Below are 22263 nucleotides of genomic sequence, written 5' to 3'. Positions count from 1 at the left end.
GTAGGTAGTTAAATGGGATCAAATTTTCTCAAATTGACCTCTTCACCTTGAATTACAGTTTGTTACCAATTGCTATACATTACAAACTAAGCTATTGTTAAACTCCAATGTTCGAAAACAGAAGTCAACAATCAAAAACGGAGGTAAAAGCTGGAATAGAAAGAAGTCAAAATTCAAGTCATGAACAAACTTGCTTTCTGCTAAAAAAAAACCTGTACAATATCCTTACTCCTCTTCGAGTCGTAAAAACCTGTAGAATCTCAATACTCCTCTTCGAGTCGTAAAAAGACACACACGTTTACAATAATTGCTATGCACTTCGTTCAAGAGCAATTAAAAACCGGTATCCCAAAATTTTTCGGCTTACTTGACGTCATTTTCAAAATTCGGCTTGCTTGTCTATCGGCTTGCTTGACCACCACCGTCTTTTACGCCCCCAAGCGCACGTGATTTTTTTACATAGTAACGTGGTACATTACATCATGTAATTTGTACATGGGGGCGTAAAAAACACTGGGGGGGGGCAAAACAGAATTGATCCTACTTGGAGTTAGGTCCGCAGAAGCAATCAATGTTGAAGTTTGTGTGTTGATAATTTAGATCCACATTCAGAGAGACGGTGGCTGTACACACATGAAGTGTTCACGGTGCAAGACAGACTTCTGCTACAAGTGTGGCAAGGCATTCAACTGGACTCTGGCCTACAGACTGTTAGTGGGAGACCACTATGACAAATACAGCATAGTAGGATGTCCCACTCTACTCTACCCTCACTCAAAAGTCAAAAGAACATCTGTCAGGACGCTAGTTTACAGTAAGTAGAGTATGACTGGTGACCGGACGGGTTTTGGAAAAAAAACCCACGGACAATAGATCGACAATAGATCGACCCGACCGGACAATAGATCGAAAGGACAACAGATCGAAAACAGAAAAATCGGGACAATAGATCGGAAATCAATCTCTATTCTTATTGGTTGAAATTGAGCATTATCTGCGAGCTGCAATATATTTACCACATTCTGGCCATGCCTCGCGAGCCATTGCCATGCCTTAGCGGCCCGTGGGACTTGATATGAATCTATCACAACCGAACAAATATCACAACAGAACGTACCGTCGTCGACTGTATTATATGCTGTATAATAAATGAGCGCTCAAATCTGATTGGCCAAAACGCAACTTAAACAATTAAATTTTCGATCTATTGTCCCAATTTCTGCTTTCGATCTGTATTTTTTCGATCTATTGTCCTAGAAAGCACCAGTATGACTAGGTTCCCTAGACAAGGGTTCCAGAACCGACATACGTTCTTATAGATCTTGACTTTGTATGATTACCGGGGAAAATGAATCTCAAGAACTCATTGTTGGGTTACTCTGGTGTATTTTTTATCGATTGAGCGTTATAGCTGTTACGATTAGAGTAGTTTACAACTATTATTATTAATTTTTAATTATTAATTTTTTGTATGAAACTTGTATGATTACGGGGAAATCATATATGACCTTGTATGAAATCAAGGAAAGTTGTATGATGGGCAACCCAGGTGGATCGCAGACAGGAGTTATTAAATCGGGTTTAAATGACGGGGGGGGGGTTAAAATAATGGCCCCTACGAGAACTGAAACTTCCTAAAAAGCTTCCCAATGACAGTTTATTTACAGTAAGAGAGGTTTTTAGCTCTGGTCCCACAAATCAAGTTTGAGGGATGAGGCTGTAATGGAGAACGGTTTTTTTGGAGTTTTTCTACATTTTTGATGTGTAATTGATTTTTAGGTTAGGTTAATCTTATGAAGTCAGTGAGAAAATCTGCACTCGTCGAGAGTTACTGCAAACCCAGTGAAACGAAGCTTAATTCATGCGGCCAAGACCTGCAAGATCTTGCTTTTGTGGCAAACATTGGGACACCTTAATAAGATTTTGTTAAACTAAATTTTCACAGTAAATCCTGACAAATGAGTTATCAATATCTTGATAGAGTAACCGGATTCTTGAAACACATGCAAAGATCTTTAATTCTATGCAAATATCTTTGTCTCTTGAATTCTATCAAGCTTTTATCAAATTATGGGGGGTAGGTACGTGGGGGGGGGGGGGGGGGTAATTTTTTTTTTGGGGGGGGGGGGGGGGGTAGGTAGTTAAATGGGATCAAATTCTCTCAAATTGACCTCTTCACCTTGAATTACAGACTGTTACCAATTGCTATACATTACAAACTAAGCTATTGTTAAAATCCAATGTTCGAAAACAGAAGTCAACAATCAAAAACGGAGGTAAAAGCTCGAATAGAAAGAAGTCAAAATTCAAGTCATGAACAAACTTGCTTTCTGCTAAAGGAACATAGCCGGTAGAATACCAGAAACGACTCAAATCGTCGTGCAAAAAAATCTCTACCCTAACTTGGAGAAAATCAGAATATCGAAAAAAACACTAGAAATAACAAAAAAGTAGACCAATATAACATAAAAGCGTTAATTTTTTTTCAGTTCAGAGGTGTGGTAGGTGCTGGCAGGTAGGTGCTGCTGGTGGGGCTGTGGGAGGTACGTTTCCGGGGGGGGGGTAGGTACGTGTAGGGGGGTAGATAGGTTGGGGAGGTGGGTAGTGCTGGGGTAGTGTGGTAGTTGGGGGTAGCTAGGTGAAGGGAGGGGGTAGGTGGGTGCGGGGTAAGTTTGGGGTAGGTGGGAGAGGGGGTTGGGGTAGGAAGGTGTTGGGGGGTGGATAGGAGGTGGGGGGGGGGGGGTTGTGCGGTGTAGTTTAGATAATTAGGGGTGACTTATATAGAAACAAAAAAATCTCAAAATGACCTCTTGACCTTCAACATTACCAGCAGTTCCTAAATACTATACATTACAAGCTAAGCTACTGTTAAAGACCAATGTTCGAAAAGAGAAGTCAACAATCAAAAGGGAGGTAAAAGCTCGAATAGAAAGAAGTCAAAATTCAAGTCATGAACAAACTTGCTTTCTGCTAAAAAAAAACCTGTAGAATATCAATACTCCTCTTCGAGTCGTAAAAAGACACACACGTTTACAATAATTGCTATGCACTTCGTTCAAGAGCAATTAAATACCGGTATCCCAAAATTTTTCGGCTTACTTGACCTCATTTTCAAAATTCGGCTTGCTTGTCTATCGGCTTGCTTGACCACCACCATCTTTTACGCCCCCAGGCGCACGTGCTTTTTTACATAGTAACGTGGTACATTACATCATGTAATTTGTACATGGGGCCGTAAAAACACTGGGGGGGGGCAAAACAGAATTGATCCTACTTGGAGTTAGGTCCGCAGAAGCAATCAATGTTGAAGTTTGCGTGTTGATAATTTAGATCCACATTCAGAGAGACGGTGGCTGTACACACATGAAGTGTTCTCGGTGCAAGACAGACTTCTGCTACAAGTGTGGCAAGGCATTCAACTGGACTCTGGCTTACAGACTGTTAGTGGGAGACCACTATGACAAATACAGCATAGTAGGATGCCCCACTCTACTCTACCCTCACTCAAAAGTCAAAAGAACATCTGTCAGGACACTAGTTTACAGTGAGTAGAGTATGACTGGTGACCGGACCGGTTTCGGAAAAAAAACCCGACAAGATCGACCCGACCGGACAATAGATCGAAAGGACAACAGATCGAAAACAGAAAAATTGGGACAATAGATCGAAAATCAATCTCTATTCCTATTGGTTGAAATTGAGCATTATCTGCGAGCTGCAATATAATTACCACATTCTGGCCATGCCTCGCGAGCCATGGCCATGCCTTAGCGGCCCGTGGGACTTGATATGAATCTATCACAACCGAACAAAATATCACAACAGAACTTGTTATATGCTGTATAATAAATGAGCGCTCAAATCTCATTGGCCAAAACGTAACTTAATTTAATTTTCGATCTATTGTCCCAATTTTTGCTTTCGATCTGTTATCTTTCGATCTATTGTCCTAGCACCAGTATGACTAGGTCCCAGAACCGACATACGTTCTTATAGATCTTGACTTTGTATGATTACCGGGAAAAATGAATCTCAAGAACTCATTGTTGGGTTACTCTGGTGTATTTTTTACCGATTGAGCGTTATAGCTGTTACGATTAGAGTGGTTTACAACTATTTTAATTTTTTGTATGAAACTAGTATGATTACGGGGAAATCATATATGACTTTGTATGAAATCAAGGAAAGTTGTATCATGGGCAACCCAGGTGGATCACAGATAGGGGTTATTAAATCGGGTTTAAATGACGGGGGGGGGGGGGGGGGGTTAAAAATAGCGGCGCCCACTAGGACGGCAACTTCCTAAAAAGCTTCCCAATGACAGTTTATTTAGAGTAAGGGAGGTTTTTAGCTCTGGTCCCACAAATCAAGTTTGAGGGATGGGCTATAATGGAGAAAGGGTATGTTTTTTTTGGAGTTTTTCCACATTTTTGCTGTGTAATTGATTTTTAGGTTAGGTTAATCTTATGAAGTCAGTGAGAAAATCTGCACTCGTCGAGAGTTACTGCAAACCCAGTGAAACGAAGCTTAATTCATGCGGCCAAGACCTGCAAGATCTTGCTTTTGTGGCAAACATTGGGACACCTTAATAAGATTTTGTTAAACTAAATTTTCACAGTAAATCCTGACAAATGAGTTATCAATATCTTGATAGAGTAACCGGATTCTTGAAACACATGCAAAGATCTTGAATTCTATGCAAATATCTTTGTCTCTTGAATTCTATCAAGCTTTTATCAGAGTATTTAAACTTTCATTTCACTGAGTTGTGGCATTTCAAAAATTGCGTTCGTGTTCGAATATTTGTTTATGTTTCAGCTGCTAAAAAGTTGGCATTGCTTCCATTTGTGGTGGTGATTGGAGCCATGATTATCGCCCTAATCCCGTTCATCTTAATCTCCTTTGTGCCCGTTATTCTATTCATGACATCTGCCAAACTCTGCTGCAAGTCACAAACCACAGACAACGTCGTCCCAGCGTGACCAAAGTGCTCAACCAAGAGTTCAGTTAACAGAATGTTCATTTGGACTAATTCCGCTAATTTACCATAAACTGCGTGTTTTCTTGTTATATTTGTGTAGATTCAATCGCTGTGCTGCAATTTGTACAATTTAAATGCAGATTTATTTTTGTGTAACATTTTTTTTAATTATTATGTAAATGAGGGGTCAGAACTCTGTGAAAAAAATTCTGTCAGGACTTGTACCCCTCATGTTGTACCTCATAACCCTGGCCGAGACCCTAGCATTGACTGAGTTCTAGTCAAACCCACTGGAGACCATGAAAGTTGGTTTTGGGCTAAAAGGTAGGGGGTTTCGTCAACCCACGATGAACCCAGAAGAATCAAACGATAGTCGGAGCAGAGGAAGATTAAATCGCATCTTACTCTTAACAGATACAGGTTCAAGAACATCTGAGTATGATCGACGGCGGAATCGAATGGCACGGTGTGCTAATGGTTTTCCTTCAGAGAATCAACCAGAGATGACCGCCTCACGGTTGCGTGCAAGAGAGCCGACGCTATAAAGAGCCGGGTATAAAGAGAGCCGAAAACAAAATTAATTTAAAAAGAGCCGAAAGCAAGAAGTTGCCTTTAATTACCCTAAATTGTTAGTTGATTACCAAGAAAAGTACTTAATTGGGTTAATTGGTCTCATGTTCGGTTGTGATAGTTTCATATCAAGTCCCATAAGCCAATGTTTTCAATTTTTCTACCGATAAATTTCTAAACCAATCAGATCACTTCAACTGAAATGAGCGCAAAAATTCTGAACCAATCACCATTAAGTGGTGAGATTTTGGATTTTATTATTTAGTAGGACAAGATATTTGGAGCGATATTGGAGCCCAATAAATTCCGATAGCATTTAATTGATAATTAATTGGTATTGGCAGTTTCGGCACTTTTAAAATCAGTTTCAGTTTCGGCACTCTTAAATGTCGGCATAGTATTACATCGGCATAGTTGTACGGGTGACTTGTAAGAGAGCCGAAGTGAAAAGAGCCGATTGAAAGAGACCCGAAAGTTTATTTAAATTATTATTCGATAAATTAAGATATATTTTGCAGCCAATTAAATTGCCTTCTGAAATCAGACTACCAAATTCTCAATCAATCATGACCGAGTACTTGATTAATGAAAAATTAATAATTTCTAGTAAAAGAAATCGAAAGCGAATTAATAAATAATTATCGTGAAATTATCGCAAGCCATGGCCATGCCTCAGCGGCTGATGGGACCTGTTATGAAACTATCACAAACGAAAATGAGACCAATTAACCACTGAAGTATTTTTCTTGCTAATCACCAAACAATTTAGGGTAATTAAAGGCAACTTTTTGCTTTCGGCTCTTTTTATATCAAGTCTGGTTTCGGCGCTTCAAAATGTCGGCTCTATTGCACGTATCCAGTTGTACGTAGTCTTCGTTGAGGTATGGCCATGCCGGGATAGTTTCAAGATAATTATTCATTAGTTCGCCTTCATTTTCTTTTACTAGAAAACATTAAAATTTCAACTCTCAAATACTCGGTTTTTATTGGTTGAGAATTTGGTACTCTCATTTCAGAAAGCTGGTATTTTCTCAATTTTTTGACTAAAATTTTCAAAAATATTCGGCTCTCTTTCAATCGGCTCCTTTAACTTTGGCTCTCTTACAAGTCACCCCACCTCACGTTTCACTTATTCTGGCGATGCAAAATGAATACCCAACTAATGTTAATAATATTCGCAACCAAAGCTACTTAAAATTATCAAGAATGAAAAAGAAATGAGGTAGCTGAATCGATTAGTACAAGTTGACGACAAACAATTTTTGTCTTGCCGATATAGAACACTTTAATTCTTAGCAACCAAGTGCTTGGATACGAAACAAACCAGAGTAAAAGAAAGTCTGATATTATTTAAAAACAACGCTCAAAATATTTACAGGCAAAAGCTAGTTTGTTCAAGCAAACGATTTTTGTTGAATAATTTACACATAATTTATTAAATCTCGACCAGCTTTTCAAAAGAATTGAAAATGTGCTGAAGGAGAACAAAGTTAAAAGTTTTGAGCAGATTTTCTTTCATTCTGGAAATTGAATATGGTAAATCAATTGCAGTTGTACATTTAACCTGTTCCCATGTAAAGAACCGGGCCGGGTAATTTTGTCAAAATTATATAAGATAAGCGGTAACTGGCGTTGACAAATTAGAAAATTCACCGCAATTTTTTGTTTACAAAATTTTGCGGTGTATGCGCTTAATTTAAGAAAATGAAATCAACGTAGTCACCGCAAAGTTATCTTTAAAAAATGTGAATTTGTCAACTTCTCAACGCTTGCTACCACTTATTTTCCGTTTCCAAGCGTAGACCTCACATTTTTGCATTTCTAAGCGTAGACTTTAAATAAATTTGAGTTTCTAAGCGTAGATCGTCAAAAATTTAGCTTTTCTACGCGTTGCTCTGGCATTGTTTACACCTCTGAATGCAAGAAACCAAGCACTGACCTGCATGCTTGCAGCCTTATCTATCACTGTATCATATCATTTTAGTTTTCGGAAACCCTGAATTCTTTATAAATCAGAATCTAACTTCCGTATCTTTGCGTTTCTATACGTAAATCTTGAAATATTTTGGCATTTCTTCTTGTGGATCTTACATAATCATGACGTTTGTTAGCGTAGATTTTACATAAAATACCTATTTTTAAAACTCTTGTTAATCGCTCAATACCAAACGAAAACATCAGAAATGTGATGTTTTGTGAGCTAACTACAACAAAGTTTTCGCTGATTGCAACTCTATATACACTGAGGGCCTCCATTGACAAATTTGGCTGGATTTCGGTAACTCCTTGACCCAATATATTCTTTTTTTTTAAAAAAAAACTATCATAATCTCCAAAATTTTGTATGAAAACCCAACTTTTCTCCGGTGCAAACTAGATTCTTTTTTTTTCTGATTGAGACGTTATTTAAAAAAATGTCTGGAAGTAGACAGGAAATTATCAGCAGAAAATCCTAAACAACAAAAAAGAAACAATAGACCGAAAAATAGAGAATCTAAGTTTCTATTTTAAAAAATATATTAAGAAAGTTGAACTTTAGGTGGTTTTTCCTTTTAAAAAATCAGTGATGTTCTGGTTTATAAATATGACGACCCAACGCCCCTATCAAATTTTCTGTATTTTATCTTTTTATTTCAACAAAACAAATCTTGCTTGACAGCCAAAGGTCAGGTTATAAATCATGCTTCACAGCCAAAGGTCAGGTTATAAATCATGCTGAGAATTGCAAAAGCAGAATCTTGTTCTGAATAGTGTCATGATCATAACAAATAGTGTCATGATCAGAAAACTTGGAAGAACAAAAAACATGATGAAAATATGATGATTCAGTACTGATTTGTAATGGAAGGTAGGTCCGGGAAGTCGTATCTTGTATCTAATTAAATTCGAAAAGGGGCTTTAGGTTAAACTGTTTTGCAAGTCACGGCCTGACAAAGTAGTCCTAACTTTCAAAACAGTCTCAAATATTAGCTACAGCCTATCACAGAGTACTGTTCCGCCCTCAACAAAACTTTTGTTCTCGGAAAGCCCGTTTTAGATGTTCCCCCAGCACGGCCAATGCTGTTTGCCGTGGTCTCATTGGCCATTGTCAACTATTTCGCTAAAAAATAAATTTCTATTTTTCATATTAAAAAAGATATCTCGAAGTGCTCGCGAAATTGAACCGAAGATGAACTGCAGAAAAGGTAAACAACAAAAGAGAATTTCAATAGGCCGACAAAGTACAGGACTAATTTTTAGGCGTTTTAAGAAGCTGATCTTTTGACTGGTTTTAATTTCATAAAAACAACGACGTTTTGATTCATAAACGTTACGAGACAAGGCCGCTACAAAATAAAGCTCACGATTTTTTTTGGTGCATTTTGCCTCTTAAAATGGACAAAACGTAGATTGTAAGCGAAAGTCCACAAAAAGTAAATAATAATAATACAAAACGTAAACACATGTGAAAATGTGTTGATATATTATAGTCCGCTGTAACTTTTCGACCCTGTTCAACAATCCTGCCTTGGTATTGTCGATTTGCAGTGCTTGGGATTGTTTAAAGACATTTGCATAAAATTTAAGTCAATTAAACTCGTTCCTACTAAGAGCTGAGAAATCACTAAAATAAAAACTTGTTTTTTCAACCCTGCAAAAATCTGTTTTTCGTCTCTTTTTATAATTACAGTAGGAATTAAGGCGTAGAAAACGTAAACAAAAATCTGCGAAATTGTCAGACAGTTGTATTAAAAACGCATTTTTTATACCAATTACAAACGTTTTTAGTATAATTAATTCCTAAAATGAAGTACACATTTTTGGACAATGGGAACAGTGAATTTACTAAGAGGATATTTATTCAAAATAATTTATTTTCAAGAATAGTGATTTGCGTACACAAAGAATAATGGCATGAATTTGCAGCAAAACTTGCGCAACTGGGAAAAAATGCAACTGAGAAAACTAGACTTGTTTCCGTATCCGAATCATTTGATAGACATTTTTAGACACACTTTAGCATTCGGGAATTATAATCGCACTTAATTTTCTTTAAATGGTTATAAACTCTAATGGAGGGAACGGAAACAATTCCAGAAAAATTAAGTTCTTAACACGATATCGATGATTTATAGTCAAAACTAATGCTGTAGAATGGAGGCGGAGGGGGGGGGGGGGTGTCTCATTGAAGAGTTCAACACATCTAATCAGTACTAATTCCAAGTTTATTTCCATCAATGAATTATTGGGTCTGTCTCACTGTATAAGTGGATAAGTAGTAAATAGTTGGCTGAAATTCTGATCAGATCTAACTCAAGCTAAGAGTTATTAGCTTATTTATAAGATCCAATTCAGAGAGATTAAAATAGACTTGCGGAACTTTTAGCGCTGGTCTAGATCTTACCGCAAATTAGTTCAGTTTTGATCTTCAATATTAATTAGCCTGTCAAATATAGACTCTACCGTGTTCGTAATGATACAATGTTTTCTCTATCTCCGCTGATTTTCCCCTATGAAACAGTGCTGATTCAAGATTTCAGCACTGGTTAAAACACTTAAGTTCACATTTTAAAATGCCAAAAGTCTGCAGTGCCCGAATTTAAAATGCCAGAAGTTCCTACTTAGCCAGAAGTTGACCTCCGTCGACTTTCGTCATTTTAAAACGTGCGCATTCCGTGTTTTCATCACGGTTACGTGATTCTGCAGAAGTCACTTCGAAATTCTGACTTAAACGCCGGAAGTTTTCAGTGACTTCAAGAGCAGAGTCACCTAACCATTAAAGACTTTAGCGCTGGCTAGACCTACTTATAACTACAGTGCTACATATTTGTTTTTATGACCTCAAATTACAAGGTCAAACTCTCAACATGAAGGTCAAACTTGACTCCTTTCTTGCTCCATGACCGACAGAGGAATTGGACCTCGTTGAGGAACTTCCGAGGAGCGGAAAGAATTACAGCGACTCTAGGGACTGAATTGTTGAAGCAGAATTGGAATGCTTGTTCGAACTCGACAGACATGTGAAGTCGGGTGAGGGTGAGACCCTGCTGAATCCCCAATCGGATATTTCCCTCCGGGTACTCGTGGGGTATCCGCACTTTGGTCATGTGGAAACCTGCAATGAATTTCAGCTCATCATCATTAGAACAAAATCAATGATAAAAAGTGAAACCTACTGAAACTTTTTCCCTCTCAGTGCCAAAGTTTCATTAAAACACGAACATACAAATGTCAAAATGCCGAAACTCTGCAGGGCCAATTTTTACCATACAAGAAGTTTGCATGTAAAATTTTTTAGTTAAGAGACGATTGTAATAACAGTTAATCGATTAAAATTTATTATTTTTGAGTTCAAATTTAATTAACCAGTAGCAACTGTTTGTATTTTTTAAATCAATTTTCCATCAAAAATTGAATTTAGATCTCCAAAAAAAGAAATGGGTGAACTCTTCGAAATTCTTGAGACCGACTTTATATTAGCTAATTCATGTTTTATTATTCACCTTTTTAGGTCGACGAGGACCCTGAACCCTGCAGCTAAAAACAATTGGATTCAAAATCTTGCAAGATTCTTGAAGAAGAAATCAATCCTTCCAAGAATTTTGCAAGAAAAATGGAAGAGCTAGAGATTTTTGCAAGATTTTAAATTTCCTAATTACTAAGGAACACCTTGAAACTAGCGGTTTTCGGTGCTTGTCAGAAGGTCTCAGACACTTGATGCATATGTCAGCATACAATCTGATTTTAGAACATTTAGAGCAAAAACTTGTAAACTATAAAAGATTAGGGGTAATGGGGGGTAGTGGAGGGAATTTATAGATTTTACCCCCAAAAAAGATAAAAGATTAGGGGGTAATTTTGGGGGTAAACTATGTAAGATTAGGGGGTAATGGGGAGTGAGGGGGAACTTTTATAATTTACACCCCAAAAATTACCTTCCAGAAAGATGTAAGACTAGGGGGTAAAACGATGCAAGATAAGGGGGCAATGGGGAGTAAGTGGGATCGTTAGATTCTCCCCCCACAAAAAATACCCCCAGCAGAAAGATTAGGGGGTAATTTTAGGTGGTAAAATGATGTAAGATAAAGGTGTAATGGGGAGTAAGGGGGGAATTGTTAGATTTTACCATCCAAAAGATGTAAGATTAGGGGTAATATCCGGGCTAAAACGATGTAAAAAAAGGGAGGTTGTTGGCGCCACTTCAAATGAGCCACAAAAGCCATCAGACAGCAAGAAAAAACTTTTGAAACTGAAAAAACTTGAAATTTGTCAAAACTCAAAAAGGGTCAAAACTGAAAAATTTTACAAGTTGGGACCGAAAACCTGTACACCCCCCCGATTTTGGGAAGGCAAAACCCGAGGTTCTGGCATACAGTTAGGGTTACCTCTAAGCTAACCATGGACCCAACGAACGTTATTGCATCAGACCCACAAGTGTGGCTATTAGCACTTATATGGTGCAAAATTGGCATTTTTCGATATTTTGTTATTTATTATTAATTTTCCTAAATTGTTAATTCTATGATACTTTAGATGACCATTAAAGGTGAAATACCGTATATTCGAGGCATTCACAGCCGCGTAATAACCATCTGCGCTTATGTCAACAAAAGTAAATCTTGCAGTAATTTGACATTTACTATGTAAACAATGACCTAAATCATTTTCTTGATTAACCAATCAGAAACAAGTAGTGATGATGTTATAAATGATAATTAATTGATTATTTACTTTGACCCAATTGTTTGAATAGTGAGACAGTATTGTTTTTAGAACCATTAGAAACTGTTACCAAGAGCAGTTGGCTCTCAGATAGACTAAAATTTGATTCTTTAACAATTTAGTCTTTTAAGATATTGAAGATTGTCGCGCAGTAGTCGTCCACTACTGGAAAGACACATTGCGATGGTACAATATATTGGAAGATTCTGTTCCCATCGAGAACGAATTGGTAGAAGTCGAAAAGAAACTGAAATCAGAAAATTTAAGCGACTCCGAAAATCAAATATTGTGCGATCAGGCGGAACGGTTATTAGAAAATCGAGATGAAATTTGCGCAGAAGCTATTCGAATATTGAAGACAGAAAGTTGTCCCCATGGGTTTGCGAATTTCAGTAAAGCTAGGAGTCACTATCAGGACCTGACCAAACAGTACAGGCTCAGCAAGGATTGTGGAAACCAAACATTGTTAGTGTCAACTACGTCGACTGGTGACAAAGACCCAAACAAGTAAACTGTAATTGATACAGGAACTGGAGCAATAGAAAACGGTGCGGAGAACAATGAGGTCTCTTCCAAGCATTCTGCTACACATGGAAGCAGAAAACAACCCAGTATCGCCAACTCACGATCATCAAAAAGGCGACAGATCGAAGAAATGGAGCTCGAAAACCTGAAAGCAAAGAAAGAAACAGAGCATCGACTGCGAGAGCGCCAGTTGGAGTTAGAGCAGGAGCGTGAAGAAATAGAACTTCGTCGCCAGGAAGAAGAGTTACGTTTACAACAACAACAACAAGAAAAAGAGTTACGTCTAAAGATGCAACAACAAGAAGCTGAACTGCGTCTTCGACAGCATGAACGAACACTTGAAAACGAAAGAAAGAGAGCAGAGGAGGAAGAAGAAGAAAGACGTATGAAACTTGAGCTGACCAAAGGAAGCTCGAGAGCGTCTGGATCAGTGGCAGATGAGATAGAAAGTGTTGGATCAAAACGAAATCACGAAAGAACAGCCGGGTGGGCAGAATCAGTGGCTCAACAGTCTGTTCCTAGACGGCCACTATCTCCAAATGTTGTTATCGACCCTCCAACGAATGTCATCAAGGACAGCTGACAAACGTTTCAGCACTTACCCGAAAACTACCCCGCTGTTCCAACCAGGCGAAAGACTTTTCTCAACGCAACTGACAGAACCGAGCATTCTCAAGAAAACAGAAGTCGGTAAACCAATTTGAGTAACGGACCCACCAGCGCCGCCGTTGACAAGGACGACGTTTCAGCAGCAGGGAACATCAGCAGTTCAAACTAGAAACATGAGTCAGAGTCCCATTAACAACTCTCGAAACAGGTCTGCCGAGAGCAGAAACAGGAGCACAATGAATCACACCACTCCTCAAGTCATCTACCAACCAGTACCAAGCAGTGGTGCCAGTGGCTTGCCAAAACTAAAACTGACTGAGTTTTCAGGAGATCCTCTGGAGTGGCCAGAGTGGTCAGGTCTCTTTGATGCTGTTGTTCATCAAAAGCCAATCAGCAATACAGAAAAGATGCAATACCTCAAGACCAGTCTCACGGGTCAAGCAAAAGCAGCAATATCGGGAATGGGATTCAACTCGCAATCATACTATCATGCTTGGGATATACTCTGTGAGAAGTATGGCAGATCAGATGTCATAGTCAACGCTCGATTCAAGAAAATACATACTCATCCTCCAATTCGACACGACGATTCTACGAGCATCGTCAGATTTGCAAATGTGGTTACAAATGTAGTGAACACCTTGACTCAACTTGGATACACATCAGACCTAGAAGCAGAAGCAGGGCTAAGTTCAACAACGAGAAAACTTTCTCAACTGAGAGAGCAGTGGTTGCAGTATATGCAAGATCGTCGACTACTGAGAGGCAACCTGATTGTTTTCAAAGAGTGGCTTGCCTACAAAGCTGCAATTCATGAGAACCTGTTAGCACAGACGAACTCGTCGTTCGACAGAAACAAATTTCAAAGCCGTGATAAACCGAAGACGAGTACCTTTGCTTCAAACGCTGAAGAGTCAAGCAAACCCAAGAATTTCGAATGTCCCTTCAAAGACAGACAACATTTCATTTGGACATGTGAAAAATTCAAATCAATGAAAGTAAATGAACGACGAGAGCATGTCCAGAAGCTCCGACTTTGTTTCAATTGTTTGAAACTTGGTCACATGTCGAAGGACTGCAGAAGCAGGACATGCAGTGTACCCAGCTGTGGAAGGCGGCACAATAGGCTTTTGCACAGCGAACTACCGAAAAAAGAAACTACAAAGAATGTCTCAGATGCTACAACTGCAGTAGCAACTAACATCACCCAAGGAGGACTCCCAGTGGTACGAATCAATCTGACAAACAAAGACTTAAGCCTAAATGTACTTGCAATGTGTGATTCGGGATCCTCAATCTCATTTGTGGACAAATCAGTGGTGTCTGATCTTCAACTTCAAGGCCAAAATGCGTCCTTATCAGTAGCAGGGATCCACGGATCACAAGATGTCAACAACGAGAAAATTTTCTCCTCAACTGAGAGAACAGTGGTTGCAGTATATGCAAGATCGTCGACTACTGAGAGGCAACCTGATTGTTTTCAAAGGGTGGCTTGCCTACAAAGCTGCAATTCATGAGAATCTGTTAGCACAGACGAACTCGTCGTTCGACAGAAACAAATTTCGAAGCCGTGATAAACCGAAGACGAGTACCTTTGCTTCAAACGCTGAAGAGTCAAGCAAACGCAAGAATTTCGAATGTCCCTTCAAAGACAGACAACATCTCATTTGGACATGTGAAAAATTCAAATCAATGAAAGTAAATGAACGACGAGAGCATGTCCAGAAGCTCCGACTTTGTTTCAATTCTTTGAAACTTGGTCACATGTCGAAGGACTGCAGAAGCAGGACATGCAGTGTACCCAGCTGTGGAAGGCGGCACAATAGGCTTTTGCACAGCGAACTACCGAAAAAAGAAACTACAAAGAATGTCTCAGATGCTACAACTGCAGTAGCAACTAACATCACCCAAGGAGGACTCCCAGTGGTACGAATCAAGCTGACAAAAAAAGACTTAAGCCTAAATGTACTAGCAATGTGTGATTCGGGATCCTCAATCTCATTTGTGGACAAATCAGTGGTGTCTGATCTTCAACTTCAAGGCCAAAAAGCGTCCTTATCAGTAGCAGGGATCCACGGATCACAAGATGTCAAGACGGAAATAGTGCCGATAGCTGTTTCAGCGCATGAGAATCCTCGACCCTTGACAACAGTGCAATTCAACGTTCACGAAAAACTGAAATTGGGTGACCAGATTGTAGAGCTGCAAGAGTTGAAAGACCGCTACCCACATCTGAGGAACTTGCCAAGTCAGAGCTACAATCTAAACGATGTTCAATAAATTCTTGGACAAGATTGTTACGATATTCATCACCCTTTTGAATTCAAGAAGCCAGAAGACAAAACTGCACAATGGGCAGTGAAATCAAAAATTGGCTGGGCCTTAAGTGGTCCGCTACTAGCGAAGTAGGCAGCAACTCTTGCCACAACAGCAACATCAATTGCAGATGACAAATTAGCAAACCAGTTGAGTAAGTGGTGGGATATCGAGTCCTACGCTTCAAACTGCGATGTCACCGGACATTCAAAGGAAGAGCAACAAGCAATCAAGACGTTGGAGCAAACAACGCAATTCAACGGTGAAAGATATGAAGTAGAACTTTTGTGGCGAGAGGACGAAGTGAAGTTACCGAACAACTTCTACTCTGCAATGGGGCAACTCAAGTCCCTAGAGCGACGCCTACAGAAAGACGAGACGCTACGAAAGCGCTATCAGGAAAACATTGACACGGATTTCAACGCTGCATACGTTCGGAAAGTAGATCAAGCTGAACTGAATGAAACCAGAGACAAACTGCAATGGTATTTACCACACCATCCCGTCATAAACCCGCACAAACCCGAAAAAGTCAGAAGAGTGTGCAGCGCAGCAGCAAAGTATCAAGGTGTAGCCCTAAATGACAAACTTCTACCTCGGCCAGACCTGCTGCAGAGTCTGATCGGAATTATTTTTCGCTTCCGAGAACACCAAATAGCTTTATCAGCCGACATAGAAGCAATGTTTCTTCAAGTTGCTGTCCCGGGCGATGACAGCCGATGTTTACAATTTCTCTGGAGAGAAAATCCAGAGCAGAGAATTGAAGTCTATGAGTACACAAGACACGTTTTTGGGCGAAGAGCTCGCCGACTTGTGCAAATTACGCTTTGCACCAAGTGGCGAAAGATGACGCGAAAGAAGACGAAAATCTTGTCAAAGCGGTTCAGCGAAATTTCTACATGGACGACTTCCTCAAGTCAGTCAGAACCCCTCAAGAAGCGATTGAAATCTACCAGAAAGTCAGAGAGATCCTTAACAAAGGTGGATTCAAATGGACGAAAAGGATAACATGTGACGATGAAGTCAAGTCACAGATCCCAGAGACAGACAGGTCAACGAAAGTTGTGAAATCTTTCGAAGCAGAACCACAATCATCTTCAATCCTAGGACTCAACTGGAATGTAGACACAGATAGTCTCATAGTCTGCCGTGGAACTGAGCAAGAAGTTCCAGCAAAAATAACTCAGAAAATTGTCCTATCCTTTGTCTCAGCACTGTTCGACCCACTTGGGATATGTTCACCTTTCACGATAAGAATGCGGTTCCTACTCAAAAGCATTTGGGCATCAATGGGACAAGCATGGGGTAAATAGTTGTCAGCAGAACACTCAAAACTGTTCAGTGATTGGTGCTCTGAGTTGAGAGAAATAAGAACGATGTCAAAAAATCGACTTTATTTTGAAAACGGATGCACAAACCTGAGAATTCACATCTTTACAGATGCATCAGAGGAAGCGATGTGCATCGTGGCATATCTGCAAGACATAGCAACGTTGAAACTCACCTATGTGGCAGGGAAATGCCGTGTGGCACCCATCAGACATATGACGATACCGAAACTAGAACTTCAAGCCGCAGTCTACGGAGTTCGTCTCAGAAAGCAGATACTCAAGGAACTTGATGTCAGAATTGACAAAATCTATCATTGGACCGACTCATCAACAGTGCTACAGTGGCTACGGGCAGCGCACAAGAAACAACAAGTGTTCGTTTCGAACAGAGCAGCGGAAATACTGGAAAACTCATCGATGGATCAATGGAGACACATCAAAGGTGTCGAAAACCCAGCCGACATTGGAACCCGAGGAATGTCCATCGAAGGCCTCAAGGAGTCCGTATGGCTAAACGGGCCGGCAGGGCTCCAGGCAGATGAAGAAAATTGGTCAAAGCCGTGGTGCCAAGTGAACGAACTCGAACGTGATCAAAATACGAGTACTGTAGCAACAGAAGCAAAGCTAGAACAACTATTTGACTGGAGACGATACAGTACCTTCCACCAAATTAGAAACTTCATTGCCTACTGCATGAGGTTCAAGGCAAAGCAGAAGGGTACCCTCAAAGCAGACGAAATTCATCAAGCAGACCAAATATTGTTTCGATTTGTTCAAAACGAAAGCTTCCCGAATGTTTCGAAGTCTATAGCAAACAGCAAAGAAATCTCCAAAACTGTAAACATTGCCAAATTGTCACCCTTCATAGAGGAAGATGGAAGAATTAGAGTGAAAGGCCGACTGAAGCATTCAAACCTTGATTACAATGCAAAACATCCAATATTGTTAACAGCAAAATATCCAGTTGTACAACTTCTGTTGGAGAAAGCACATCGAGACAACCTACATGAGGACACAGAGTACGTGAGAAACATGCTCCAACAAGAATACTGGATCGTCGGGCTGAGAAATGCATTAAGAAAAATCAAGTCGAGATGCATCAAATGCAGACACAGGAATGCCAACCCAATTCACCCACCGATGGCGGATCTACCCCGAGAATGACTTGATGAACATGTGTTCCCATTCACCCATACCGGAGTTGACTACTTCGGACCCTTTGAAGTCAAGTTCCTACAACGTACCTTGAAGAGATGGTGCTGCCTTTTCACTTGCCTGACAGCCAGAGCAGTACAGATCGAAGTCGCACGGTCATTGGACACCGAGTCATGTCTAGCTGCAGTGACAAGATTCATTGCAAGACGTGGCTACCCAAGTACCATCATCAGTGACAACGGAACAACTTTTGCTGGAGCAGCCAATGAGCCGAAATCATTCATGATCGAGTGGGACAAAGCAAAGATTGAGAGTGACTTAGCACAGAAAAAGATTGTTTGGAAATTCAATGCTCCCGGAGCTCCTCACTTTGGTGGAATCTGGGAAAGACTGGTTCAAAGTTGCCAGAAGGTCATGATTGCAATCTTGGACAATATAAGCCTCACCGACGAGGTACTCAGCACAACAATGTGTCTTGTAGAGCAGACTCTCAACGCAAGACCCCTGACAGCAGTAAGTGACGACCCTGAAGATTCGACAGCACTCACATCTAATCATTTCTTGCTAGGACGAGAAAACGCGAGTGCACCTTTCATGCCATCCAGTGAACGCTACCATGACCTGAGAAAATATTTCAAAACGGCTCAAGCTCTTGCCGACATGATCTGGAAAAGATGGACTCGTGAATATTTTCCACAATGGAACCAGAGATCGAAGTGGTCAAAAGAACATGTGCGAAACCTGAAAGAAGGCGAGATAGTGTGGCTAGTAGATGACTCTGTGAAACGCTGTGAATGCAAACTTGGACGAATCATTGAAATCTTCACTGGCAACGACGGAGTTGTGAGATCAGCGAGAGTCAAAATGGCACATGGAGAGCTAAACCGGCCAGTCGTGAAGTTAGCGCCACTATTCTACGATGGTGTTTCCGAGATCGAAAACAGGGCCGGCGATGTTGTCGCCACTTCAAATGAGCCACAAAAGCCATCAAAAAGCAAGAAATAACTCTTGAAACTGAAAAAACTTGAAATTTAACAAAACTCAAAAAGGTTCAAAATTGAAAAATTTTACAAGTTGGGACCGAAAATCTGTACACCCCCCGATTTTGGGAAGGCAAAATCCGAGCAACCCGAGGCTATGGCATACGGTTAGGGTTACCTCTAAGCTATCCATGGACCCAACGAACGTTATTGCATCAGACCCACAAGTGTGGCTATTAGCACTTATATGGTGCAAAATTGGCATTTTTCGATATTTTGTTATTTATTTTTAATTTTCCTTAATTGTTAATTCTATGATACTTTAGATGACCATTAAAGGTGAAATACCGTTTATTCGAGGCATTCACAGCCGCGTAATAACCATCTGTGCTTATGTCAACAAATGTAAATATTGCAGTAATTTGACATTTACTATGTAAACAATGACCTAAATCATTTTCTTGATTAACCAATCAGAAACAAGTAGTGATGATGTTATAAATAATAATTATTTGATTATTTAATTTAACCCAATTGTTTGAATAGTGAAACAGTATTGTTTTTAGAACCATTAGAAACTGTTACCAAGAGCAGTTGGCTCTCAGATAGACTAAAATTTGATTCTTTAACAACTTTAGTCTTTTTTGCTAAGTTTTGCTAGATCTTAAGATCTTGCGAGTTCTAAGTTAGTTGAGCTTACTTACCGAGAAGTTAGCAACATTACTAACACTGGTTGAAGCCTTACAAACATCAGCACGAGATTGAACATAGACTATCACTAAGGATTTTCTTAACTTCAATCAACAAAATTAAAGTTACAGTCCTTCAAATACGTCCGAGCGACTAATTATTTCTGCGAAATCGTTAGTCAATCGAACCCAGTGAAGAACCAGGCTGGCGTAAAACTCGAGAACCAGGCTGTGATATATCGGTTCCGCTGAGATTCTTGAGCAGCCGCAACAGAGGTAATGGGGAGTGAGGGGGAATTTTCAAACTTTACACCCCCCAAAAAAAATTTAACCTCCAAAAAGATGTAAGATTAAGGGTTAATTCTAGAGACATAAAACGATGTAAGGCTAGAGGTAATGCGGAGTAAGGGGTAATTTTTGAATTTAAGATATGGTTGTCGAAGATGTAGAATAAGGCGATTATGGGGAGTATGGGGGGATTTTTAGGCTTTACCCCCAAATATTACATCCCCCAGACAGATGTAAGATTGGGGGTAATTTTAGAGGGGTAAAATGATGTAAGAGTGAGGGAAAAAATTAGCAATTCATATACATGGGAAGGGTAGTATTGAGCAAGCATCGGTAGTCTGAGGGCTAAGGCGAATTAGATCAGGGGACAGAATTTGTGGGTTCAAGGCTGTCACTCTGCAACAATGGAGGTAAAAGCAAATGCAGGGCGTAAACGGGGCAAGAGTGAGGGGGTAATGGACCCCCTACTCCCCTACGCTTGCATGGTTTTACCCCCTACTCTTGCATCATTTTACTCACCATTACCCCCTACTCTTGCATCATTTTACCTCCTACTCTTGCACCACCACCCCCCCCAAATACCCCGACTCTTGCGCCGAATTACCCCCCAAAATGATGTTAGAGTTTTGAGAGGAATGTTGGAGCTGAGCTCGCTAAGCTTGCGTAGGCGGGAAAATAGAAACAAAACACTTTCTGTTGTCCTACTCATTTAATAGTTATAGTTATAGTTCTAGTTACAGTTCGTCACGTGAGAAAAAAGAGTAAAGGGGGAAATAACAAAAAGCAACACAGAGAACTCAACGTAGCAGCCGCAAAAAACGGCTTAAAGTATAACTCGGCAAAATATTGCAAAAACAAATTGTCTTGAGCATTAAATAACGTGTTACTGTGTCTTGAACTAGAAATATCCTGAGCAGTAAAGTGTTACTGTATCTTGTATTCAAAATATTATTCTTGAGCAGTAAATTCTGTTACTGTGTCTTGCATCAACGAATTATTGGAGCTGAAATTCAACTGTTACAACCCCAACTTCTGGTATTCTCAACTTGTGAGTACAACAGCAAAAGCCAACTTAAGTTTAAATTTAAATATTTTTGCACAAACAGGTCTTAGACATATATCTTTGTCTTCGACTTGTTTTTTCTATCGGATTGAACTGGTATACATAAAGAGATCCCGTATTGTGTGATCTGTAGCAATCCAGTTCAAATTGATAGTTGAAAAAACTAAAATCAGCGAATAGTTACGAACTAAAATAGCTAATGCAACGGTAAGTACAGCAGAACGGATATACAGTTACAAAAGCAAACTGCACAAACGAAGTATCCGGATAGATTTTGTGACCACTCAGAACGAACTGGGCGGTGTAAAACTTTCTTTGTGAAACACAAATAGAGCAGCCGTTACAAGGAAATGGCTAAAATTCCCCCGATTACCCTTCTAATTTTACATGTTTTTTGGGAAAAAATTCGACACTGTTTTGTAACGTCTCCAAGATTTTAGTTCATGTTTAACTTTTTATAAATTGTGAAATGAAATCAGCCATATAAAAATAAATCACGAAACAATCATAAAAAGCATGTTTAACAATACCCCACTTCGTGTCTACAGTTTTTGAACAAAATTTACTAGTTGCAGACATATAAAATCGCGAAGTACATACTCAGCTCTAGACAGAAGCATTTTGAAAACCATTTTAAACTGCTAAGTTTTGACAAGTCGTTGTCTATAAAACGAAACTTGTTCACGTCTACCTGTCAATTCATTTTTGATAAAGTGCTTTAGTTTGAGTGGTGTTTGATTTAATGTATATGTTTGTAGTTCCATAAAGTTTTCAGCTCTTTCAATTGAGAGTTTATATTTTTTGAATAAGTCAGCTATATAATTATATGGGTTGGATTATCTCAGACGATTGAAGAGCCACGGGACAATAAACTATATTTAATCTGCTAAGAACTGTAAATAAATAGTATTTAAAAACGTATAATCTGAGAGTAAATTTTGGTTCTAAAATGTTTACCATTTTAAAAATTGGTTATATAACATGGTTTTTTTGGCTTTACACAGTCTAATTTATTTATTAGCTTGATCAGAAGTGCATAAAACATAAATGCATA

At 39.4% G+C, this 22263-nt stretch overlaps 2 protein-coding genes across 5 annotated transcripts in view; one reads left to right on the top strand and one right to left on the bottom strand.

Moving 5' to 3' along the window:
• Positions 1 to 615: 615 nt before the first annotated feature.
• LOC142344805 (E3 ubiquitin-protein ligase RNF217-like) lies at positions 616 to 5139 on the top strand. Of its 2 annotated transcripts, none has more exons than XM_075396782.1 (2): positions 616 to 814; positions 4819 to 5139. In XM_075396782.1, exons 1-2 carry the CDS (start codon positions 634 to 636, stop codon positions 4980 to 4982), a joined length of 345 nt encoding a protein of 114 aa, XP_075252897.1. In that variant the 5' UTR covers positions 616 to 633; the 3' UTR covers positions 4983 to 5139. The 2 variants fall into 2 exon arrangements, with proteins under 2 accessions (XP_075252897.1, XP_075252887.1); XM_075396772.1 differs by lacking the exon at positions 616 to 814 and adding an exon at positions 3312 to 3544.
• A 5004-nt stretch (positions 5140 to 10143) lies between these two features.
• Positions 10144 to 22263, bottom strand: part of LOC142344792 (uncharacterized) — a 58941-nt gene continuing 46821 nt past the window's right edge. For all 3 annotated transcript variants that reach the window (XM_075396740.1, XM_075396748.1, XM_075396758.1), the window contains one exon: positions 10144 to 10646. In XM_075396740.1, coding sequence (XP_075252855.1) covers positions 10378 to 10646 — 269 coding nt within the window. In that variant the 3' untranslated portion in view covers positions 10144 to 10377. The remainder of the gene's footprint in view (positions 10647 to 22263) is intronic.

The sequence above is a fragment of the Convolutriloba macropyga genome, chromosome 1 (genome assembly GCF_964194025.1).
Source record: "Convolutriloba macropyga chromosome 1, txConMacr16.3, whole genome shotgun sequence".
Classification (NCBI taxonomy): Eukaryota; Metazoa; Xenacoelomorpha; order Acoela; family Convolutidae; genus Convolutriloba; species Convolutriloba macropyga.
Note: the sequence above shows the minus strand (reverse complement) of the source record. Positions and strands in the feature narration are given on the sequence as shown.

Excerpts from the sequence above, each read along its gene's own strand:
- LOC142344805 (XM_075396782.1), top strand. The coding sequence starts at position 634 with ATGAAGTGTTCACGGTGCAAGACAGACTTCTGCTACAAGTGTGGCAAG. Across the intron at positions 815-4,818 it reads TGTCAGGACGCTAGTTTACA|CTGCTAAAAAGTTGGCATTG; the intron begins GTAAGTAGAGTA and ends TTTATGTTTCAG.